General features: G+C 41.1%; 3 protein-coding genes across 13 annotated transcripts in view; 2 read left to right on the top strand and 1 right to left on the bottom strand.

Annotated features, from left to right (window-relative positions):
* The window catches only part of intu (inturned planar cell polarity protein), a 21,755-nt gene extending 12,373 nt beyond the window's left edge, over nucleotides 1-9,382 (top strand). For 4 of the 6 annotated variants that reach the window (XM_078935895.1, XM_023965813.2, XM_023965812.2 and 1 more), the window contains 11 exons: nucleotides 996-1,073; nucleotides 1,327-1,510; nucleotides 2,371-2,424; nucleotides 2,660-2,722; nucleotides 2,832-3,050; nucleotides 3,688-3,780; nucleotides 3,872-4,306; nucleotides 5,203-5,297; nucleotides 5,371-5,560; nucleotides 6,659-6,801; nucleotides 8,802-9,382. In XM_078935895.1, the coding sequence (XP_078792021.1) occupies nucleotides 996-1,073; nucleotides 1,327-1,510; nucleotides 2,371-2,424; nucleotides 2,660-2,722; nucleotides 2,832-3,050; nucleotides 3,688-3,780; nucleotides 3,872-4,306; nucleotides 5,203-5,297; nucleotides 5,371-5,560; nucleotides 6,659-6,801; nucleotides 8,802-8,913 (1,666 nt within the window). In that variant the 3' untranslated portion in view covers nucleotides 8,914-9,382. Of the gene's footprint in view, nucleotides 1-995; nucleotides 1,074-1,326; nucleotides 1,511-2,370; nucleotides 2,425-2,659; nucleotides 2,723-2,831; nucleotides 3,051-3,687; nucleotides 3,781-3,871; nucleotides 4,307-5,202; nucleotides 5,298-5,370; nucleotides 5,623-6,658; nucleotides 6,802-7,273; nucleotides 7,435-8,801 lie in introns of those variants that run through there. The other 2 variants (XR_013650894.1, XM_023965814.2) reach the window with 2 other exon arrangements.
* On the bottom strand, nucleotides 9,168-13,610 carry ino80b (INO80 complex subunit B). The gene is made up of 5 exons (XM_004079925.3): nucleotides 13,455-13,610; nucleotides 13,163-13,343; nucleotides 12,920-13,089; nucleotides 10,241-10,413; nucleotides 9,168-10,161 (listed from the first exon to the last, which is right to left on the bottom strand). The coding sequence occupies exons 1-5, from the start codon at nucleotides 13,492-13,494 to the stop codon at nucleotides 9,697-9,699; spliced, it is 1,029 nt and encodes a 342-aa protein (XP_004079973.1). The 5' UTR covers nucleotides 13,495-13,610; the 3' UTR covers nucleotides 9,168-9,696.
* aadat (aminoadipate aminotransferase) lies at nucleotides 13,514-20,892 on the top strand. Of its 6 annotated transcripts, none has more exons than XM_020711712.2 (15): nucleotides 13,521-13,651; nucleotides 14,030-14,083; nucleotides 14,440-14,511; nucleotides 15,555-15,723; nucleotides 16,065-16,197; nucleotides 16,367-16,441; nucleotides 16,517-16,726; nucleotides 16,805-16,870; nucleotides 16,979-17,061; nucleotides 17,604-17,700; nucleotides 18,679-18,740; nucleotides 18,851-18,915; nucleotides 19,990-20,096; nucleotides 20,481-20,582; nucleotides 20,664-20,892. In XM_020711712.2, the coding sequence occupies exons 3-15, from the start codon at nucleotides 14,445-14,447 to the stop codon at nucleotides 20,703-20,705; spliced, it is 1,278 nt and encodes a 425-aa protein (XP_020567371.1). In that variant the 5' UTR covers nucleotides 13,521-13,651; nucleotides 14,030-14,083; nucleotides 14,440-14,444; the 3' UTR covers nucleotides 20,706-20,892. The 6 variants fall into 6 exon arrangements, with proteins under 6 accessions (XP_020567372.1, XP_020567371.1, XP_011485892.1 ...); XM_011487590.3 differs by lacking the exon at nucleotides 13,521-13,651 and adding an exon at nucleotides 13,792-13,924; XM_020711713.2 differs by lacking the exon at nucleotides 14,030-14,083 and having other exon boundaries at nucleotides 13,514-13,651.

Genomic DNA, 20,892 nt, shown 5'->3' with positions numbered 1-20,892 from the left:
TCATTTACGTTGGTCAATTATATAACTTCACAAATGTGTGAGCCTTTTCTTCACCACTAGGAAATACATTTCATGCTTAAAAAGTGATACGACCACGACTTGAATAAGGGAATAATTGACTGTCCCGCAGCAGTTCTGGACTGCAAGGTCTGTAATGATTTCACAATTCTTCTTTCTCTTACTGTCTTCTAGTGAAATTGTACCCCAACCACATACTCAAAAACTGACCAAAATTTGTCAGAACCTAGTACCAGGTGAAAATGATTTGGTGCTAATAGCAACAGGTTAAGTCAACAACCACAATCGAATTGTCATTGACACTAGGAAGAGGCTGCCGTTTTGAATTTTCTAAAACGAAAACACCTTTAGTACCTTCTACAAATGTTCAACTCCTAGAGATTTCAATCTATCCCCACTAACTCCTTGGAATAAATTATTTGAATTAGAAGTTGTAGATTTGGAACGGTGTTAGCATGGCGAGCTTGCAAAAGTTGTTGCTTGCTCTTTTTCTTTTTTTACTTGTCCTGTCCAACAACTGAGCAAAACGATAAGAGCTGAAGACCTTTTGTGTTGGACAGATTTTATTATTACAATAAGGGCTTATGCATCTTCTGATAGCCACGGCGGATATTTTTATCAAGCCCTTTTGTTTCTTTTTTTTTATTTTTATTTTTTATTACATTTTATATGGGAATACTAGGATAATTTAATACATAATTATTGACTCAAACTGAACAAAGGGTGACAAAGAAGAAGGGAAAAGAGAAGGACCTGAAGTAGCCGCTCACCCAGTGAGGGCAGGTAAAAAAGGGAGTAATGGGGGGCTTGCAAGAGCGGGTAGCGCATGCGCACCATACAACGGTGCTTGTGGCTTTAATACAATGGTGTTTTTTTCATATGTGCTAAAATTGTGTTCAAATATGGGATCAGAGTGAATAATGCTGATACTGAAAATCAGACGGGTCTATGCTCGTCTTTTTTTCCTCTTCCTGCAGGGTTCCTCTACTCTGTCTTCAGACGGTGGTGGAAGACGTCGTGCGAACGTTAAAAGTGATGTATGGCTCTTTGGACAGGTTGGTCACTCTTGGCTTTTCCATGGTTCTGCTTACAGAAGCGGCGGAAAGCAAACCTCCGATTTCTGCTTAATCAAGAATTAGGGTTCTGTTTTTGCACCAAGATGATTCCCACATGGTCACTCAAAGTTCTTTTGATCATTCTTTCTCAAGTTTTTTCTAGTCCTCTGTTTTGTTTATAAAGAATGTGACTATTCTGCAGGAGTTTTAAAAGTTTCTGCAGTATCACTTCAGCATCACTTGTACTCTGCAGGGCATTCTGCACAGTGGACCATGCTCCCAAGCTGGACCATTTCTTCTGCCTGTTTTTCCAGCAGCTCATTCAGCCTTCACGATTAACCCAAGGTTCCCCGATGCCACCTCAAGATATGTCAGGGACACTATTCCTTGATGGACTACCGGCTGTACGCTGGCTTACTCTGCCTGCAGAAATCAAGGTGTGCTTGTGTGAACTGTTGTGGAGCATTTGTAAAGCTTCAGGCTCAAGAACTTAGCAGTAAGCTAAAAAAAGAGTTCAGTTCCTGAACATAGTCTGATTAGCCTCCTGACTACCAGACAAAAAAAATGTTGTCCAGGCAAATTGTTTTAAATCCACCAAAAACTAAAACTCCCAGAGCCCCGTCCAGTCACATTTGCTATCATTGAAAAGCCATCAGATGTCCTCTGTAGATACCAAAAGGAGTTAATTCACTGGCATTTAGTGATTGGGAGATATTCAGGTTTCGAAATGTCCTCTGTAGAGGACAAATTGCATTTCTGGTAGTCAGGCGGATAATACATCCTCAATGGGTGAAAGTTTTCTGTTTCCAACTTATGTCATACCAGGTTCCTTGTCATTCAAGCCTTTTGTCATAACAATTTTTAGTTGGCTTTTTATTTAATTAATGTTTTAGTTTATTGATTAAATTTAGTTCTGCTGCCTGCATGTGCGGTCTCCTCAATCCTCCACATGTAAAGAAAGTTATCAAACAGGAATGCACTCCTGCGCCTCCTTGAAGTTTAACTGTTCTTGCAGATAACATGTTTATGTTTATGGAATATTCCAGCATTCCCCACATTTTATCCCAGATATGGCTGAAATCCTGAACAGATCATCATAACTTGAGTTAACTGGTGCTGTGGTCCAGTTTCCATCTGCAGCTCTGGTGCCCTCCTGTGTTCATCTTTTCAACTACAGTGTATTATTGAACCTAAAACTCATAAAATAAGAGTTTATTCAACTTTTACTGACCAAACAAGTGGGAAATTAAAAAGGCACAAATTATCTGACATTTAGGGTTTTTTTTTTTTTTCACAGACGGAGGTGGATACAGTTTTGTCTGATTTTGAGTCCTCTGATTTTGGTGAAATGGTGAGAAACAACCACATTTTAACACATTTTTATGTTTGTGATAAAATCACTGAATACAAATACACTATTATAAATATTGAAATTTTAAATATGAATATGTTTGTCTTTTAAAGATGAGCACATACCTGATTTACCACATTTTAAACAGGAGCTGTCAATCTGAGTCTCCTTCTGTCCTCATTTCCTTTTTTTATTCTGTCATTTTCTTACATGTTCCCTGTTTTCCTGGTTTTAGTCTGAGGACGTTTTTGGCCTGAGGCGCTTGTATGTAATTCTGGGCTCCTGTTTGTTCTACAGGGTAGGTTTTACTATTTGAAAAATGACATTTCTCAGTTTTCATGCTGTAGTTCTAGATGTGATTTCTGCTTCATAATCTACTCACCAATCTCTCTAAACCATCTTTCCAGTCCTACCTGATTGCTAACCATCTACCAAAGGAGGACTTGCTGGATGTGTGTCTGTATTGTCAGCACTACTGCCTTCTCCCGCTGACGACAGAGCAGCGAGTGGGTCAGCTGGTCATCTGGAGAGAGGTGTTTCCCCAGCAGAGAGCCAAAAGAGGCGAGAGCTCCATGCCAGGTTACAGCCCGCTTCAGGGAAGACACTTCCTCCTTATTGTGGGCCTGGTGAGGAGAAAATCTGACTGCATTCTTGTTGGGTTTATCTATTATAACTTTAGGTGCTTACATCACACAACAGTTTAACGGGAAGGGTCAGATGCAGAATCTCTCTGGTTTTATGCAGCTTAAAGAAAGTTGGAGAGACAAGATTGCAAAAAAGAAAATGCACATATAAATAAAAAAGTTATTTTAGTTAAACATTTATGCTATAATTCCCATGTGATCACATGACTTTTGCACTCCGTAAAAGTCAGATTTTTTCAGTTTTATTACTTAAGCTATTATATGTCACACTGATTCAAGGACTGAAACATCGATTTACTTCTATTTTGTTTAGTTATTAAAGTAGCTTTCAATTATAAAAGCAAACCCAAGTGCTTTCAGTTCAGAGAACCAGCTGCACTGAATCCACAGAAACTTAGATTTGACATGAAAAAGACAATTTTTTCATCCTCAACAACTTAAAAAATGTGGATGTGTTTCTGCAAGAACAGCAAGTATGGAGTTCAAAGATATCACACATAGTTAACCCCTGATAGTGAAGCTTTGTGTCTTCTCGTCTTTACATATGTCCACTATTCTTCATGTCATCTTTTAAACATTTAATGTTTATTTAACTGTTTTCTTTTCTGTCTTCCCTTAGAGGCACTTCATGCAGTGTGTCCTGTTGGAAGCGGGGGGCTGTGCCTCTCCAGCTTTGGGCTCTTCCGGACCAGACTGTGTCTATGTGGATCAGGTGGGTTAACTTGTCCTGAATGCTGAGCATCCTCAGTAAAGTATGTTGATCAATGTGGAGTTAAACCCCACTGTGGTGTTTTGGGCTACAGGTCAAAGCTACCCTTCTGCAGCTGGAAGTGTTGGAAGCAGCGATGGAAGAGCGTTTAAATGCTCCACCTGCTCCCTGCCTGTCCTGTGCCGACTGGTTTCTCCCTGCCGCTACAGCCCGGGACCGACTAGACAGCCTGACGTCGTCCTCCCCAGTTTTGAGTAAAATTGCTGGGGCCATTAAAGGCTCCTCCTCCTCAGGGACTAGAGGTCGGACCTTTTTTGGAGAGAAGTCTCGAAAGCCCAGTCCACACAGGAGCTTGTCGGACAGTGGGACTGAAGGACAGGCGGATGCCGGGTCTGGAGCCAGGTCTAAAGTACCTCCAGGTCTCAGTCCACGTTCTACACCAGACTCAGCAAGAAAGCTGGGGGGTCGACAAGACTCGCTGGGGTCTGGAGGTTCTGATGGTGATGGAGGCAGTTTAGGCCTCTTCAAGGTAACTTTGATAGAGATCTGATGGAGCCTGTGAGAAATGTTGCTTCAACCAAGAACAAAGAAGACCTACAAGCTGAACAGAGCTAGATGGAGACTGAGCAGAGAGTTTTATTTTTATCACCCTAAACAGACAAAACTGATAATCAGAAAACCACCAAATCCATAAATGTCTGAGCAGAAAAACAAACAAGGTGAAAGGAATGTGAATGAATGAACAAACAGGTAAATAAAGAAAGTAACAAACAAATAAATGAATAAAACGTGAGGTCAAGTCTTTGGATTTACTGGATTCTGGTGAGCAAGTAGGGTGGAGTTTTAGCAAATGGTTTAGAAAAGTTTATAGTATTAGCTCTGTTCATCTGTTTTCTTTTCAAGCTGTTTTTTATTTATTTATTTTTGTAAAAAAAAATCAGCTTTTCTGTTTAGTTTAAGTCATTTGTTTTTCATAATCAAACAAATGAGATTTTGAATGATAGTTTTATAAAATGAACAATTAGACTAACCAATTAACCTTTGAAGGACGTGTTTGGATGATGCGAGGAAACCTCACATATGCACAGAGAGAACATGCAAACTCCAGAAACTTTGGTGATTCTGTTTCACTGTTGCAGGTCCCTCAGCGAGGACTTGATCCGGTGCCTTCTTGCTGTGAGGCAAGAGTGCTAACCACTGCTCCACCATGCAGCTTAATTCTGAAAAGAAAAAAATCAGAGAAAAGAGGATCATATTAGTTCCATTCAAGATGGTTTAGTTGATCCTTTTTCCACTGTTTTTATTTAATCAGTTTTAATGTTCAAAATAGTTTCTAAGTTGGAGTTCTAGGTTAACATACAGCAACAGAATAACTCATCACAAATAATGTTTGAGGCTAAATGTTATACTTTTTTTTTTTTTTAGATGTCCAGGTTGAAGCACCCAAACCCTTTCTACCTGGGCTCCCTGAAGAAGATCCTGACTGAGAAGGAGACAGAGGAGATGTATAACACCATCAAGTATGTGACTGAGAGAATAATCTGTTAACTTAACCTTCAGGTTCTGGATCTTTAAAACCACCATATTTGTCAGACTAACATCAGGAGCAGAGAACACCTTGTTCCACTACGTTCTGATGGAGACTGTGCAGGGAATCTTCATCGCTCCCACTCACAGAGAAGTGGCTCAGCTCAGTGGATCCATTCATCCACAGCTCATACGCAACTTCCACCACTGCTGCCTCTCCATCCGCGCTGCCTTCCAGAAGAGTCTGCCAGCCAGGGTGAGAAGTGTTTCCAGCATGAGGCATTAAAGCGCCTGCATTCACTTCCTGTCTTTGTCCTGGTAAAAGAAGTTATGTTTCGATGTTCTCATTTAAAATGTCTTGTGATATTTTATTGTAAGTAGCCTTAAATGAAAGAACATTTGGCTTTCTTCCAGAATTTCTTTTGTCATCTATTTTTTTCACCATTAGTTCTTAGTTTCTTTCAACTCAGAAATCCTCTGTTTATTTGATGGTGATTGACTTGACTTACTTCCTCCCTTATTCTCTGCTATGCTTAGAAGTCCACTCTGATCATGTTTTTATCTATTGTAAAATAGTTCCCAGCTGTCTTTTAATTATGATTTTAGCCTAAATCAAAAAACCTGTCGTTTTTAAGAGATATTTTCTGCAGAGTGGGATTAGACATCAACCCTAACCCATCAGCAGCAAAACACAAGGCAAACAGTGTTGGAGCTATCCAGCTGTACAGTTTAGATTCAGATTCCAGCTCAGACGACGAAAGCAAAGCCGTTCAAAGACCATTTTGTCTACAAGTGGATGCATCAGAATGGAGCAGAGCAGAAAGCTTGTGGCCTGCCCAATGTAGTTTCTATTTTTCAAGCAGCATTTTTTTGTCTGCTCCTGATTTACAATGATTTGAAATTTAAAAATTCTCGGAAATGCAATTTTGATCTTAATTTTCTTTAAATATGTTTTCCATCATGAGAAAAAAGCAGCAAGAACATGTGGAAAAACTCCAAAAACACAATTTTTATCGGATTGGGTTTTTAAGCTGCTTTAACTGTAACAGACTGTAGATATGATTAATTGTGTTGCAAAGTGCATACTTAAGTTGGTTTTATACATTACTTAAGCACATATTCTTCAATTGTTGCATCCTTTTGCTAGGCTTTAAACTGCAGTACTTTTGTGTTCTATATTTTCTTTCTTGTCCATGTTGGGTTTTAAAGCAGCTTTATAATGTGTACAAAGGTGAGACAGCAGTGTGAGTCAGTCAAAACTTGTGTATAATCTAATTTTAATTTTCAGTGTGCAGCTAATTAAAGGAACCAGCAACCAATTCTCAAAATAATTATTTATTTATTTTTATGGCAGAGCCGTCGTGCAGCAGAGCGGCCTCAAAGCTCTGCTCTGGGTTTCGGTCCGATCAAAGAGCACGGCGTTCTGTTCCAGTGTAAACCCGAAAACTGGACTGAGCAGAAGAAACAAGCCCCTGTCATGACTTACTGGGTTATAGGGTGAGTCTGCTCCCACTTTGGTTCAAATATTTTCCATTCATCTAAATGCTAAGGCAGCAGAAAACCACAAAACACACAAATGTTAGTGTTCAGTTCCACAGCAGCAGAAGCAGCTGGACTGTCAAGCACAGGAAAGAGAGCTGCTCCAGCTGCTGCACACATTTCCGTTTTGGTGCTCATGTTAGCAGCTGTCTGAACTTCAGTCTGCATGAATAGGAAGCATTCAGTGAAACTATTTGATGGAGAATTCATGCTGAGCTTACTGATCAATTGATGTCAGTTTTAGACTGGATTGTCAAATCAACAAACATGTTGACACAATTTTCTCAAAAGCTTAGATTTACTTATTCAGTTCAGCAAACACTTTATTTCCAAAACCACCAACAAATGAGGAACAGAACTGGATCAGAGTCACAAAGTAAAGTGCTGTAAGAAAAATGCCTTTTGCAAATTGAGTCTGTTTTCTTTGAAGATTGCAGATGAGGCTGCAGTGCGTGCTGAGATGAGAAGGTCATTCCACCACTGTGGGGTCAGAAAACCAAAAGGTTTAGCTTCTGCTCTTTTTCCATGTTGTGCAGGAACCTCTTTTTGTCACTCATTTGCAGAGCATAGGGGTATAGACCTGTATCAGTGTTCAGGTACAGAGGAGCTGTGGAGCTCTGTAGGCTAGAACACGCCTTTAAACCGGATCCAGACGGCAAATAGAAGACTTGAAGACATGAGTTCTTTTCAAGCAATGACAGAGTGAGGCGTGCAGCATATTGGATCATCTGCAAGGGCTTTAAAGTGCTGCTTTTGTGTGTGCGGTCAGAATACTTTCAGTTTGAAGAACTGATTTTTAGACCAATTTTGTTTAGATTTTTTTTTCTATTTTCTCCATAATCCTGAATTACATAAAGACTAAATAAAGACTAAATGTCAACAGTTTGAGTCCAGAGTAAATACAAGAGAAGCAGGAAGACAAACTTTGGAAGATAACATTTTTAAAAAAAAAGAAACTCTTTATGCTGTTATTTTGCATGCCTAACTACAGCGAAGTATCACTATACAGCATGTACCTCTGACTGTTGGTGCAGAGTACGCCCGCCCCCACTTCCTCTCCCCCATCTGTTTACAGCCCCTCACAACTCCCAACCTAACATTAACGGTGCAACAAAAAAAAGCGAGCAATATCTGAGCAAGATACAGTTTTGATCCAGATACCAGATTAGACGAGGAAAACAAAGACGTTCATGGATTTGTCTGCAAGTGGATGCATCAGAATGGAGCGAAGCAGGGAAGCACATTTCCTACATCACAAATATATTTTTCAAACTGCAACACCTGCTCCTGATTCACCAAAATTTGATTAACTCTTGTGCTATCCTAGGCACTTAACCATTGGGAGTCGGGTCATCTAGACCCACTAGACAGTCCGCTGAACCTTTTTTCTTCAATGGTTTGTGAACCTCACTGGTGTCCATGGATAACATGAAATCTTCCCACCTTTATCCACCTTTGTCATGGTAGGGAGAACACTTCAATGCAAGGTTGGGGTCATCTAAGATAGCACAAGGGTTAAAAATGCTCTATTTAAGCATATTTGTCTGTCCATCAAAACACCAAAGAGACTATTTTCATCCCAGTGGGTCTTTAAAGTTGGGCTAAGTTGAATTTTGCAGGAAAAGTAGTCCTGGTTCTCCATTTGCATGGAGTCTACATTAACCATGAAACTGCTGATCATAATTTACTGTGAAGAAAATGCTGAAAAATCAGCAAAACTTTAGGTTGGGAAGATGCAACAGAACCTTGTAAGAGACGTAGACTTATCTGGTTTTGTAAGGTCATGACTTCCTGCCATGACAACCTGGGACTCGCACTCAAGAGGCCAAAATAAATGCGCTGAAGTACAAAAAAAATGACATTTTCTACTGAAAACAGTTGAAAATCCTTCCTTTGGTGTTTTACTTTAGTTCTGAATAAATAAGGTGATTTTTCATGTGATGATGATGTCATTTCAGGCGGATGTTGCTGGAGCCCGTACCTCAGGAGTTTTACGTGTGCTTCCATGACTCAGTGGCGGAGGTTCCTGTGGAGATGGCGTTCAGACTCTCCTTTGGTCTGGCTTTCTAAAAGCATCAGCACTTTTTGAGTGTTGGGGGAGCCGCCTCATTCTCAGAAAGATGAAACCATTGTGTTGTTCTGACACATTTAAACACAAGGGTAGGAAGTTTATGCTGCTGTCTCTGTTCATTTATATAAAAGGACCAAGCTCTAAATGTACCCGACAGATTTTTTTTCTTTAGTTTCAGGCTAATTGCTCTGTGGGATTTTTTCCTCCTATTGTGTAAACATGGCTCCAAATGTATAAAAAAAAAGACAGGGACTACATACCACCCCCTCCTTTTTTAATACAACCATCTGCTGCCTTTAACTTCACAAAGTTGGGTTAAGTAAAAAAAAACTGCTGTTGCCACAGATAAACTATGCTGATAATGTCACTAAGGCATTAATTTAAATATTGTACAGTTTTGTGAGAAAACCAACCTTTTTTCTGCATAAATAATACTATTTAACATTAAAAGTCTTATTTTTCCCCTAAGGTTTACCTGATGTTTTTCTTTAACACATTATTTAAGAAGTATTGATGTTGAAGACGTTTTTACCCTTTCAAACCTTAATATTCTACTTTGTGTAGCTGTTAGTAATTGGATGCTTTACAGATCATAAATAATAAGCAACCTACGATACACAGACTGAAAATATACAAAACAAAATGATGATTGATAAGAAGTTTGCACAGCTGCAGAACAAGTCTAGAGTTCAAAATCCACCATCCACAGTTGTGTTGCCATGAGTGTGTGACATAAATCCGAGCACACCGATGTCCAAAGTGATCCCAGCTGCGGGTGAAGGTCACGCTGCGCTCTGAACCAGCAGTAGGTTCTTTTTGTAGCACTCCAAGCTGCAGAGAGGAACCCCACTTTTAGAGCAAGAGTACTTCTTGCTGTTGGTGCAGCCGCTGACCCCACAACTGACCGGAGCCGGAGGCATGGGACAAGGAGGTGCCGTGGCCGGACCGGGAACGCCTGTGGGGAAGGAGATGGAAATCCCCCGAGCGGAGTCGATGTACCGAACCATGGGAAACTGACTCTGCTTTGCTCTCTTGTCCTTCAGGCTCTTAATTTTGGCCTTGCTGGTTTTGGTTAGTCTTTCTATCGTCTGGTTCTTGTTCTCCTCAGCTTTCTTGGCGGCCTGCAGGCGTCTCTTGCGAGCTCGCTCCTCTCGCTTCTGCATCATTTCTGCGGTCATTTCCTTCTCCTTGTAGCCCATTGGCAGCTCCAACAGAGGCTGGCTCTGCTGCTTGTGCAGCAGGGCTTTCTGTAGAAAAATATTCAGAGAGAAGTGCTTCACGTGTGATGATCGTTTCATACCATTTCCAGTCGTGTCCCTTTCTTACCTGTCGAGCGGTGAGCAAAGACTCGTCAATCTCTTTCTTGAGCTCCCCGTTGTCATCCAGCTCTCCTTTCTCCAGAGCATCCAGCCACCTCTCCTCCTCGTCCACGGGCCCGCACAGCATGGAGTCAGAGTCCATGTCCGGCAAGGGGGATGTAGCCAAGTTGCTGTCTTCATCTGTCCAAAAAGAAAGAGCTGTCGTGATTCACAACAAGAAATGCAAAAAAAAAAACTAGATTTGAACTAAAAATCCAAATGTTGTTTTTGGAACAGATAGGAAACAAAATCTACTGATATAGACAATTTACCAACTGAACACAGTTATTCGTTTTTGGTTATTTAACATAATCAGTTGTCATCAAAATGTGTTTGATCAGACCAATTTTTTTCCATTTAACATCACAACTTATTTCAGATCATTTTCAACAACTGAACATATTTACACTACTCACAATAACTTAGGGATTTTGTTAATTACATTAGTGCTTTTCCTGTTTGGTCTGAATTTTAATTAAATATGTCGCATTGATATTACTATTAATTTATGAAAAGAAACACCATTTTCATTCAATCACGCCCCTCCAGGTGCCGCTGTCGTTGCCCACGTGGGCATTAAAGCCCTTCAGGAGGACAAAGGAGTCCCCGTTGAGACACTGTCCAGTAGCCCTTCGAGAGACACCAAGAAGGCCGGGTACTCCGAACTGCTGTTTGGCCCATGAGTTAAAACCACAGCCAGAGACCTGTCCCCCACCCAAAAGGCGGAGGGGCATGACCCTTCCGTCCACTGGGGTAAACTCCAACACTTGGCAGCTGAGCTTTGGGCTCACAAGTAAGCCCACACCAGCCCGCCGCCTCTCACCATGAGCAATTCCAGAATGGTAGGGAGTCCAACCCCTCTCGAGGGGATGGAGTTTCAGACCCCAGGCTGTGTGTGGAGGTGAGCCCAACTATATATAGTTGGTACCCCTCAACCTCTCTCACAAGCTCAGGCTCCTTCCCTCTCAGAGAGGTGACGTTCCATGTCCCAAAAGCCAAGTTCCATGACTGGGCGCTCGTCTGCGGGGGCCTGTGACGCCAATCTGTGCAAAGTAATGGGATCATTGTTCGTTCTTCTTCTCATAAAGGGGGTTCTGAACCGCTCTTTGTCTGACTTGTCACCCAGGAGCCGTCTGCCATGGAAAAGACCCAAACTGGGGCAAAATCCCCAGACAGCGTAACTCCTGGGATCACTCAAGAGCTCTAAAACCCCTCCACCACAATACAGTGGCGGTTCACGGACAGGTAGTTTGATATTTATTACCCTAAATAATAAAGATAGCCCCAAATAACAAACATTGACTGCAGGTATTTCCACCATTTGCTGTAATGACCGCTTTACAGCAACGTCTCATGCTCCTCACTAGCCTCATGTTGTTGTTCTGAGGCATTCCACTCTTCCACAAATGCTACAAATGCTGGTTCTGCCAGGTCACTTGGGGATGCGGTATGATCATCCAGTCTCTGCTTCAGCTGGTCCAAACCATGCCCTACGGGGTTCAGGTCAGGGGACATTGCTGGTCAGACCATATGAGGGACTCCCACTTCCTGAAGTCCAGCTTTAACAATTCTGGCAGGATGTGGTGGAGCATCATCATCCATGAACTGAAAGTTAGGGGTGTGTTAGTGTAACTGGGGGATGATGATGATTTCTATGATGTCTCTGAGGTAAGAACACACAGTGCCAGGACCATTTACAATAACCAAATCGGTTTTTCACTGACTAGTGATGTCTGATCAGACTGTTTCATCCCCTCCAAAGTGAACCCTGGGGACCATGCTGACCTCGGCATATCATTAACCTCACCTTCTCCAGCAACGCTGATTAGCATACTTTCTGTTCAAGGTGACCTAACGCACATCAGTGAACAGGATGGTAGACCATTGCTACATTGTGTAGGTCATTTTTGCCCACTGTAAATGTTCGTGGTAGTCTCTTGGTATCAGTGGAGTCACCTGCACCTGGTTTTGCTAGAAACCCTGGTACCCCTCTAGTTAATGGGCCTGCAGCTGTGTGGCATTTGCTAAACCATGTCTGAGTCCAGAGGTCCTTAAATAATGGTCGTGGTTGGTCTGTCACTGGCGGGGCTCCACTCCTGGGTCTGTCACAAACTCTGCCAGTAGTTCAGTGTCTTGATGCAAGTCTGCTGCTGACACTTCGGGACTCACCAAGTTGTCCTGCAACATCTGATTGTCTACTACCAACCTAAAGACGCGCTATGGTCAGGTGGTGCTGCTCGTCCGTTAAGCGATGTTGTGTGTTCATGTCTGTTTAAATGACGAACTTGGAACTACTAACTGGCAAAATCAGATTTTTGTACCCACAGAATGTTGAAATTGATTCTCTTTTAGAATTGCTTAGTTTTGACCCCAATAAGCAAGACACAGTGGGACCATTATGTAGAAAACACAAAATGAGGTGTGTTTCTTTGGGAAGAAAAGGTAAAATGCCTGGAAAGATTGTGAACTCAGAAACACTGTTGGTAAATAACATCATTATGTTTTAAAAGATGTGAGTCATCAACCAGCTGCTTTTGTGTTTGTGTCGTCCTTTTTTAAGAAGATCACTATGTTCAAGTGTAAACCCTACCAGACACATTACCATCATCTGCCTGCCGCAACTCCAGAGAAAATTCCCAAAACATACCCAGCCAGGCTCGATACTGCTCCAAAGGCACTGAGGGCTCATCATCATCATCATCCTCCTCCTCGTCTTCCTCATCGTGTTCATCATCATCATCATCTACATTGTTATCTATGATCATCAATGGTGAAGGAGGTCGAGCCACACCAGGGTGGACGGTAAAGGTGGGAACACTGGAAAAGACAACAATCCATGAGGGGATTCAAGGATCTAAACCTGGAGCGTGGCTGTGGCCCAGCGGCTAACCTCTTGGTGCCCAGCGTCTGTCCTCCTAGTTTGATCTTAAGTCGGAGTTGTGGTGGGGGCCGGGGAGCCGGGAGGGGTTCGGGCTCCGGGGCCTCAGTGAAGTTGTGATGCTTCTTTTTGTGCTTCTTGTGTTTTTTGTGTTTGCGCTTGTGGATGCTGTGCAGGCTGGGGGTGCCATCACCTGCAGAGGACAACCAGAGTTAGCCCGGGTAAAGTAACAACAACCATTGCTCGCAGAACGAAGAGACGCGACATTAAGGACGTTTGCTATTGTAAAAATTGGTTTACTCACTAAAAAACCTGGGATGGATCATGTCTTTCCTTTTCCCCATTTGAACTGACAGGTTGCTCTGCAGGTTTACACCTCCGTGCGCATCTCAAAGCTGTCTGTCTTCAGCAAATGAAGCTTCTCGAACTCCAGAGAAAAACTATCCCCGTTGTTGCCTTTTTTCATCTGATAGTTATAAACTACAGGCTTGTACTTGCACTGTAAGTATAAAATGTTGTTGCGTTCTGAAAAAAGTTATGAACATTTACCAAAAGAGCTTAAACGTAACATTTTCAACGTTTACACAGCAAGCTAAGCTAGCCTGATATCCGATAAAACACGGATCATCGCTTCCGGGTTATCTAAATTGAACAGTTTTGAACACTGCCACCTAGAGGGAAAAGAGATCATTACAAATTCCTCGACATTTCACGGAGCGGACTGTCGCTCGTCTTTTCGCTAAACTCATTGCCGTCAGCATATGATGTTAAATGGTAATTACCTCGATATTCATGTTTTTGTTTTTTTCTCCGGCTCGAGTTATGTATTTCGGGTAGTGGGCAGCACAGGGCTGTGGTGACCGCTTTTTTTCTCTGCAGCGTCAGAACCACATTAACCAGAATTCACCGGGGCGAGTTAGCCGCTTACGAAAGGTCAGTTACACAGCGTTAACGGGGTCAGAGCTCCAGTTTTGTGTATTTCTTACATAAATTGAGGTTTTAGATCATTTGGTCGTCCGTTTACTGACCTTCGCTGCTGTTTCTATGTTAGGATTCATTAAACAGGCTTTTCCATTGAAATTGCCGGTTTATTTAGAGTTAAATAAATGATTACATGATGACGTTGGTTGTCTTATTTTGAGAGCACCCTTTTTCTTTTTTTCCTGTCCTGTTTTAAACAGTCTACTATGATCAGTAAGCTGAATTAATAAAAGTAGAATAAACATACTCAATATAAACAAGGTTAAGGTTATTTTAAGAGGGAAACAAACGTGTTTTTTCTACCACAGGGGTCATGAATTACGCTCGATTCCTCACAGCTGTGAGCTCAGCTAGAAAGCCCTCTCCCATCAGGATGCTGAGTGAGTATGTCAATATTGCATCCTTCTGCAGGTTTAATGCACAAATATCCAGATATTTCTGCTAAGCTGAAATGTAAATTTGACTGGCGGAAACCCAAACCACTGCCCTTCCACTACCATGCTTTAAAGTCATTATCAAGTAATTATGCTTTCACGATCATTTAGTGGACACTAAATATGATGTTTTTGTACATTTTTTGGTCAAACATCTTGACTGTCTAATTTGTCCCAAGGATGTTGTTCCTGCAGTCTTGTGCTCTTTTCTGTCACAGCAGCTCTGCTGCCTTCTTCAAAGACCTACACTGATGACTTTCTGATCTATTTTAACCCATAAGAACCCAGACCCATTTTTGCTGAAAAATTAAATAATGTAGAATATACCATAAACGAAGTGGACCACTAAACACATTTCTCATATTTTTCTGTTACACTGATGTCACCATGGGTTTTTAAAGGTTAAAAGCATTTCCAGTGGGCTCTAAATAATAATTATGCTGTTTTTAGATACAAAAACAAAAATTCTGTTTACAGGTTCCCCCCTGGCTTACAGCCCCTCACAACCCCAAGATAATATTACCGGTGCAACAAAAACGGGGAGCAATGTCAGATCTATCCAGCTGTACAGTTTTAACCAAGATACCAGCTCTGATGAGAAAAACAAAGATGTACATGGATCTATTGGTGTGTCATTTGATGCATCAGAATGATGCAAAAAAATTGAATAAAGAAATAGTAGAGACAATAAGCTTTCTCTTTTGACAGCTTTTTAAACAAGCTTGTTCAACCTCCACCACAACTGCAATCTACTGACTGAGGATTGAAATTTTTGTCATAATGCCGTTAAGGTTGTGTTTTTTTCTCTATTCATTATGTTGGCTAGCCTTTTTCATTGTTCAGACAAATTTATTCTTTAGCCTTTAATAATGAGGTGCCAGAACCTTTTTTTGGACTGAAATACTGATGTAAGAAAAAATGAAGTAAAAAAAATCCAGTCTTCTATTGTTGAAGCAATGGTATTTTTTCTTTCCTTCTTTTGAATGAAGCTGAGCTGCAGCAGCGGTCACCTCCATCCCTGATCTCCCTGGCTGGAGGAGCTCCAAATCCCAACACGTTCCCGTTTCAGTCAGCATCCATCCAAGTGAAGGATGGCAAAATGGTCACCTTTGATGAGACAGCAATGAGGAGGGCTCTACAGTATTCTGCCTCCAATGGGTCAGACTGAAATGCTCAACATACGTGAATAATTGCCTTAAACCTTGTGCTATCCTATGGGGTCAAGATGACCATTAAGGTGTTCTCCCTACCATGACAAAGGTGGATAAAGGTGGAGAGGATTTCATGTAATCCATGGACACCAGTGAATATCACAAACCATTGAAGAAAAAGAGTCAGCGCACTGTCTAGTGGGTCTAGATGACCTCACTCCCAATCTCAAAGTGCCTAGGAAAGCATAAGGGTTAATGGAAGGAAAAGGAAGATATCATGAAAACAAAACATGCATCTCTGACTTTAGAAGTTCTTGTAAAACAAAGGTTCGGTTTCCGTGTGTTTAGGATTCCAGAATTGCTCACATGGATGAAGAATTTGCAGAAGGACCTCCACAACCCACCGACCATCAGCTACAGCCCAGAGGAAGGCCAGATGGACATGTGTGTGACGACAGGGAGCCAGGAGGGGCTCTGCAAGGTAACAGCAGCACTTCCTGCTGCTCATCAGGCTGATGAAGAAACATGGAAATACCTTCTTTCTTTTAAAATGAGAAAATCAAGCCTCAACAACTGTTGCATGAAATTCAATTGTTTTAAAAGGAGTTTTCTAGCACTAATATCCCATGTTTCGACTTGAACCTTTTTAGGTGTTTGAGATGCTGGTGAATCCCGGGGACAACGTGCTCCTGGATGCTCCAACGTACTCTGGCACGCTTGCCGCGGTGAGCTTCTTGTCTTCCACAGCCTCACGAGCATTCCCGCCTCTCTAGCAGCTCTGACCTGCTCTGCCTCCGCAGCTCCAACCCCTTGGCTGCAATCTGATCAACATCCCCAGTGATCATCATGGAATGATCCCTGCGGCTCTGAAAGAGACCCTGTCTCGCTGGGATCCCCTGGAGGTCCACAAACCTGGTAGCACTGCACCCAAGATCCTCTACACCATCCCAAATGGAGGAAACCCCACCGGTGCCTCCATGACAATGGAGAGGAAGAAGGATGTCTATGAGGTTTGTTTTAAACATTACAGCTTCAAACAAAACTCATTTCCTCTAGGCTTACTTACATTTTGCTCATCTGTCCAACAGCTGGCCCAGCAGTACGACATGCTCATCATTGAGGACGATCCCTACTACTTCCTTCAGTTTGAGAAGGTACTAACAGCCTCCCACTGACTTAGACAAGAACAGCTTTGTGGCTTTAGTCTCATGGGAAATATTAAATCAAGCTGTTCACGCTGATTCTGCCTTTTTGGGCGGCAGCCGTGGGCTCCAACCTTCCTCTCTATGGACATTGATGGTAGGATCATCAGGACAGACTCCTTCTCCAAGATCCTTTCCTCAGGGTGAGCAGCTACAGACATATCTGTGTAATCATTTTTTGCAAAATGAAGGTGTGGCAGAAGCAGCACAAGTCCAGACATGATACTCAACAATGTTATTTTAATCTTAATTTTAATTATTTATGCCTTCCATCATCAGAAAAATGCCACAAGAAACATCTGAAAAACACAATTTTCATCTGAGTGAGCTCTCAACAGTTAAATCACTTAGAAATGAAAATTCTGAATGCTTCACAACATGCTAACCCATGTAAGCTTTCAGAATCACAATACTTTATCTACTGCATTATTGCAGGGTTCAAAATATCAATGTGCAACAAGAAGTGTATATTTATGAGGTATGCCCGTTTTATATTAAAAACTGAACATTGAAAAAGAAAATCCCAAAGTAGCTGTTATTTATTTGATAGTCAACTTGTTTAGCGGACAATTAGGATTATGAAGTGAAGTTGTGTTATAGTGTAGTTGTTCCAGTTTGCTTAAAAGCTAGTATTTCACCTGTAGTTACAGTTGCATGTCCCACTTCTCGTCTGCATGTTTCTAAGGCTCCGGTTAGGTTTCGTCACGGGTCCCAAACCTCTGGTAGACCATGTGGTGCTCCACATCCAGGCCTCAACGATGCACACCAGCACCTTCACCCAGGTGACTGACATATATCTGTTTGCATTACTTAAATGGTTATGACCAACTTCCAACCCTCTGTTTAAAACATTTTGAAATCCTTCTGTAAGTGGGATCAGCCCTCTAGTTTACATAAAAAAATCGCAAAGCTGCAGTGTCGCTTTGCCTAAACACAGAGGACCACTATTGAGGTAGTTTACACAGAAATTTCTATTTAGCTGTTTTTTTGGTGAAATTGAATTTTTGGCATAGTGATCCCGCATAATGAACTTAAAAAATGATGATATCACATTGAGCAAAGCCATCAAAAAAATGAATGGTGCCAAAATCTCTTATGGGGCTAAAAACTACTATCAATACCCAAACAACTGTTTGAAATTGTGAAATTTGGTTATTTTCACATTTTTCTTCACTAAAGGAAAAAAAAAAAACTTAAGTACCAGCTACAAATTTAAGCTCCTACAAATTTTAATCTATCGCCTCCTAAATCCTCGAGCATCATTGGGAAGCTACTTTGGAAAAAATGTTGGAATTTTAAGTTGTAGATTTTGAATGACACTCATGTGTCGAGCTAGCAAAAGTGGCTTTCCGCTGTTGCTCGCACAATATTTACCAGAATATTGTGAAAATGTTATACGTGAATCCCTGGTTCAACGAAATGATATAACATACAAAATGAAAGAATTACGAATTTGATTAACATAAAACCTCAGTTGCCAAGGAAATCCAAAAGCTGACTATTACCAATTCTTTTAAAAATGACATAGACCTGTTAATCATCCCCAGGTGACCAAAACTCAAAATGGTTGCTATGGAGATAAAACATACAAAAAGACCACCATTTTGTAAAAAGTGGGTTTCAAGAGTTTGTCACATGCAACTCTGACCAAGGTGGCAGAGGCAGAGGGGCAGAGTTGAGCGGCCTGAAAAGGCATGATCTTTTTTACTTCCCACTAATTCTATTCTATGTGTATTAATGGTTGTGTTATTTTTCTCCAGCTCATGGTGTCTCAGTTGTTGCACAGTTGGGGACAAAAGGGTTTCCTCCAGCACATAGATGGGTGCGATGCTGCCTGCACGGCCGGTTTGACTGGTCTGGCACAGAATTGGATATAACTGTGATTCCTGGAATTAATTCACATTTCTTAAACACGTCTCCTTGTCTTTGCAGAGTCATAGAGTTTTACAGGAAACAGCGTGACGCCATGATCTGCTCTGCAGACAAGTGGCTGAAAGGTTAGTTAACTTTACCCCATTACAGTCACATCTGGTAAGACTTTTATTGTGAAAGAAAAGAAATTGGGGAAAAAACATTTGGTTTAGAAATACCCAAAGAACTGTGCTTGGGTATTTCTTTTGTGTAATTGTTACTGAGCACTGGACATGAAATTCAAAAAAATAATAAATTGTGCCTTCAAATTGTCGCCACGAATTTGCATTTTGTGTGTACAAATTAGTATTTTAGTATCATCAATTCCTACTACTGATTTGTGGCCCCAAAATGCAAATTGTGCCCACAGAATCCTAAGAAAATGCTAATTTGTGGTCACAAAACACAAAATACTGAGTTGGCCACAAAATGCTCATTTGTGCCCACAGAATGATAAAAAGAAATGCTAATTTGTGGTCACAAAATGCTAATTTTTGCACACAATATCATTTTGTACCCATAAATTATTAATCTAAGGGATCAGTTTTTTTTGAATGCCATGACAAGGGCACTGTAGATTTTTAAGGCTAGAACATAAACTGATGCTTCAAAAACAAAACATTCATTATCCTCTTTCTTCTGTAAACACGCACGTCTGAAATACTTAAAATTAAATGATAGAAACACAAATGCACTGCAGAACCAGGTTAGATAAAAAACTTCCGGAAAATATATACCTGTAGGTACAAATTCAAAATCATAAGAATACATGCAGAAAAAATAACTTTATCAACATTAACTTCATTTGTTAAGATATGGAAGATGACATAATACTTAAAGTACTTTTTACTAACGATTCCATCCAATAACAAGCATCTTTAAAGACAAAAAAGCAAACATTGGTATACATTTTGGATTCATTTTTCCTGTGACTGTTGGTAAATAGTGACGTAACTATTATGGTAAGTAGTGGTAATAGGCTCAAAATGAAGCATACTACCAAGTAAAATGGGATTTAGATTATCATCCTCTGAAACAGGGAGATTGATCTCTATCTAACAGGCAAAAGGTGCTGTTCAGAAACTCACGGCACCTGAAAAATAGGAGAATTTTCTATGTATTAGTAGGCGTGTTCCCAGTGTGTGTGTGTGTCTTTGCAGATGTGGCAGAGTGGCACACCCCATCGGCAGGCATGTTTCTATGGCTGAAACTGAAGGGAATAGCGGACACACAGCAGCTCATTATGGAGAAGGCATTGGAAAAAGAGGTCAGTAGATAAACATGAACATGTGACTCCTGCTGTAGCTCTGTAGGTGAGTTAGCTCCGCCCGCTACATGACACAGATATCCCACAGCAGCTTTCAAAGAGCTTGATCTTCCTTCAAAGTGACTGTGAGAGGATTTGCAATAGATCTGAGGAGAGTCTAATTCTCAAAAGGAAGCTGTGGTGGATTTTCTCACACTCACATCAATAAAACCCTGCAGATGAAAAGCCAACAAGAGAGAGCTGTCAGACTTTTCTAGGGTCTCCCAATACACTTCTGTTTTGTTTTTTTATCAAGTGAGGTATTATGAGAAGAATGCAGGATGATTAGTTCTAAAATGTTATTGAATGTTACTGTAGATTTCTCTGAGTTTGTGTACTTCAAAGGTGTTGCTGGTTCCTGGAGGCGTCTTCACGATCAACAGCAGTGACCCATGTCCCTATGTCAGAGCGGCTTTTTCCCTCTCCACACCAGAGCAGATTGATGAGGTATACACAACATCAACCATCACAACACAAATAAACACACACACACACAAACCTCCAGTCTTTCACCTTTTCTGTCCACAGGCTTTCAGAAGACTCTCTTTGCTCATCAAAGACGCTCTGTGATGGTTTGTAGCCATGTTACCTATCAGATGGGACGTCATTATCAACTTTTTATAAAAGACTCCTGTCATTTTATTTAACACTACTGTCTGTGAAGAAGAAAAGTGATAAAACATAATGCTCCAGTTTACACCAAGAATGGTATCTCATTTATCAAACATTATATATTAAATGGTAGCTTTTTATTTAA

This window comes from Oryzias latipes, chromosome 18 (assembly GCF_053564925.1).
Source record: "Oryzias latipes strain Hd-rR chromosome 18, Olatipes_Hd-rR_3.1".
Lineage (NCBI taxonomy): Eukaryota > Metazoa > Chordata > Actinopteri > Beloniformes > Adrianichthyidae > Oryzias > Oryzias latipes.
This window is presented reverse-complemented; position numbering and strand designations above follow the sequence as displayed.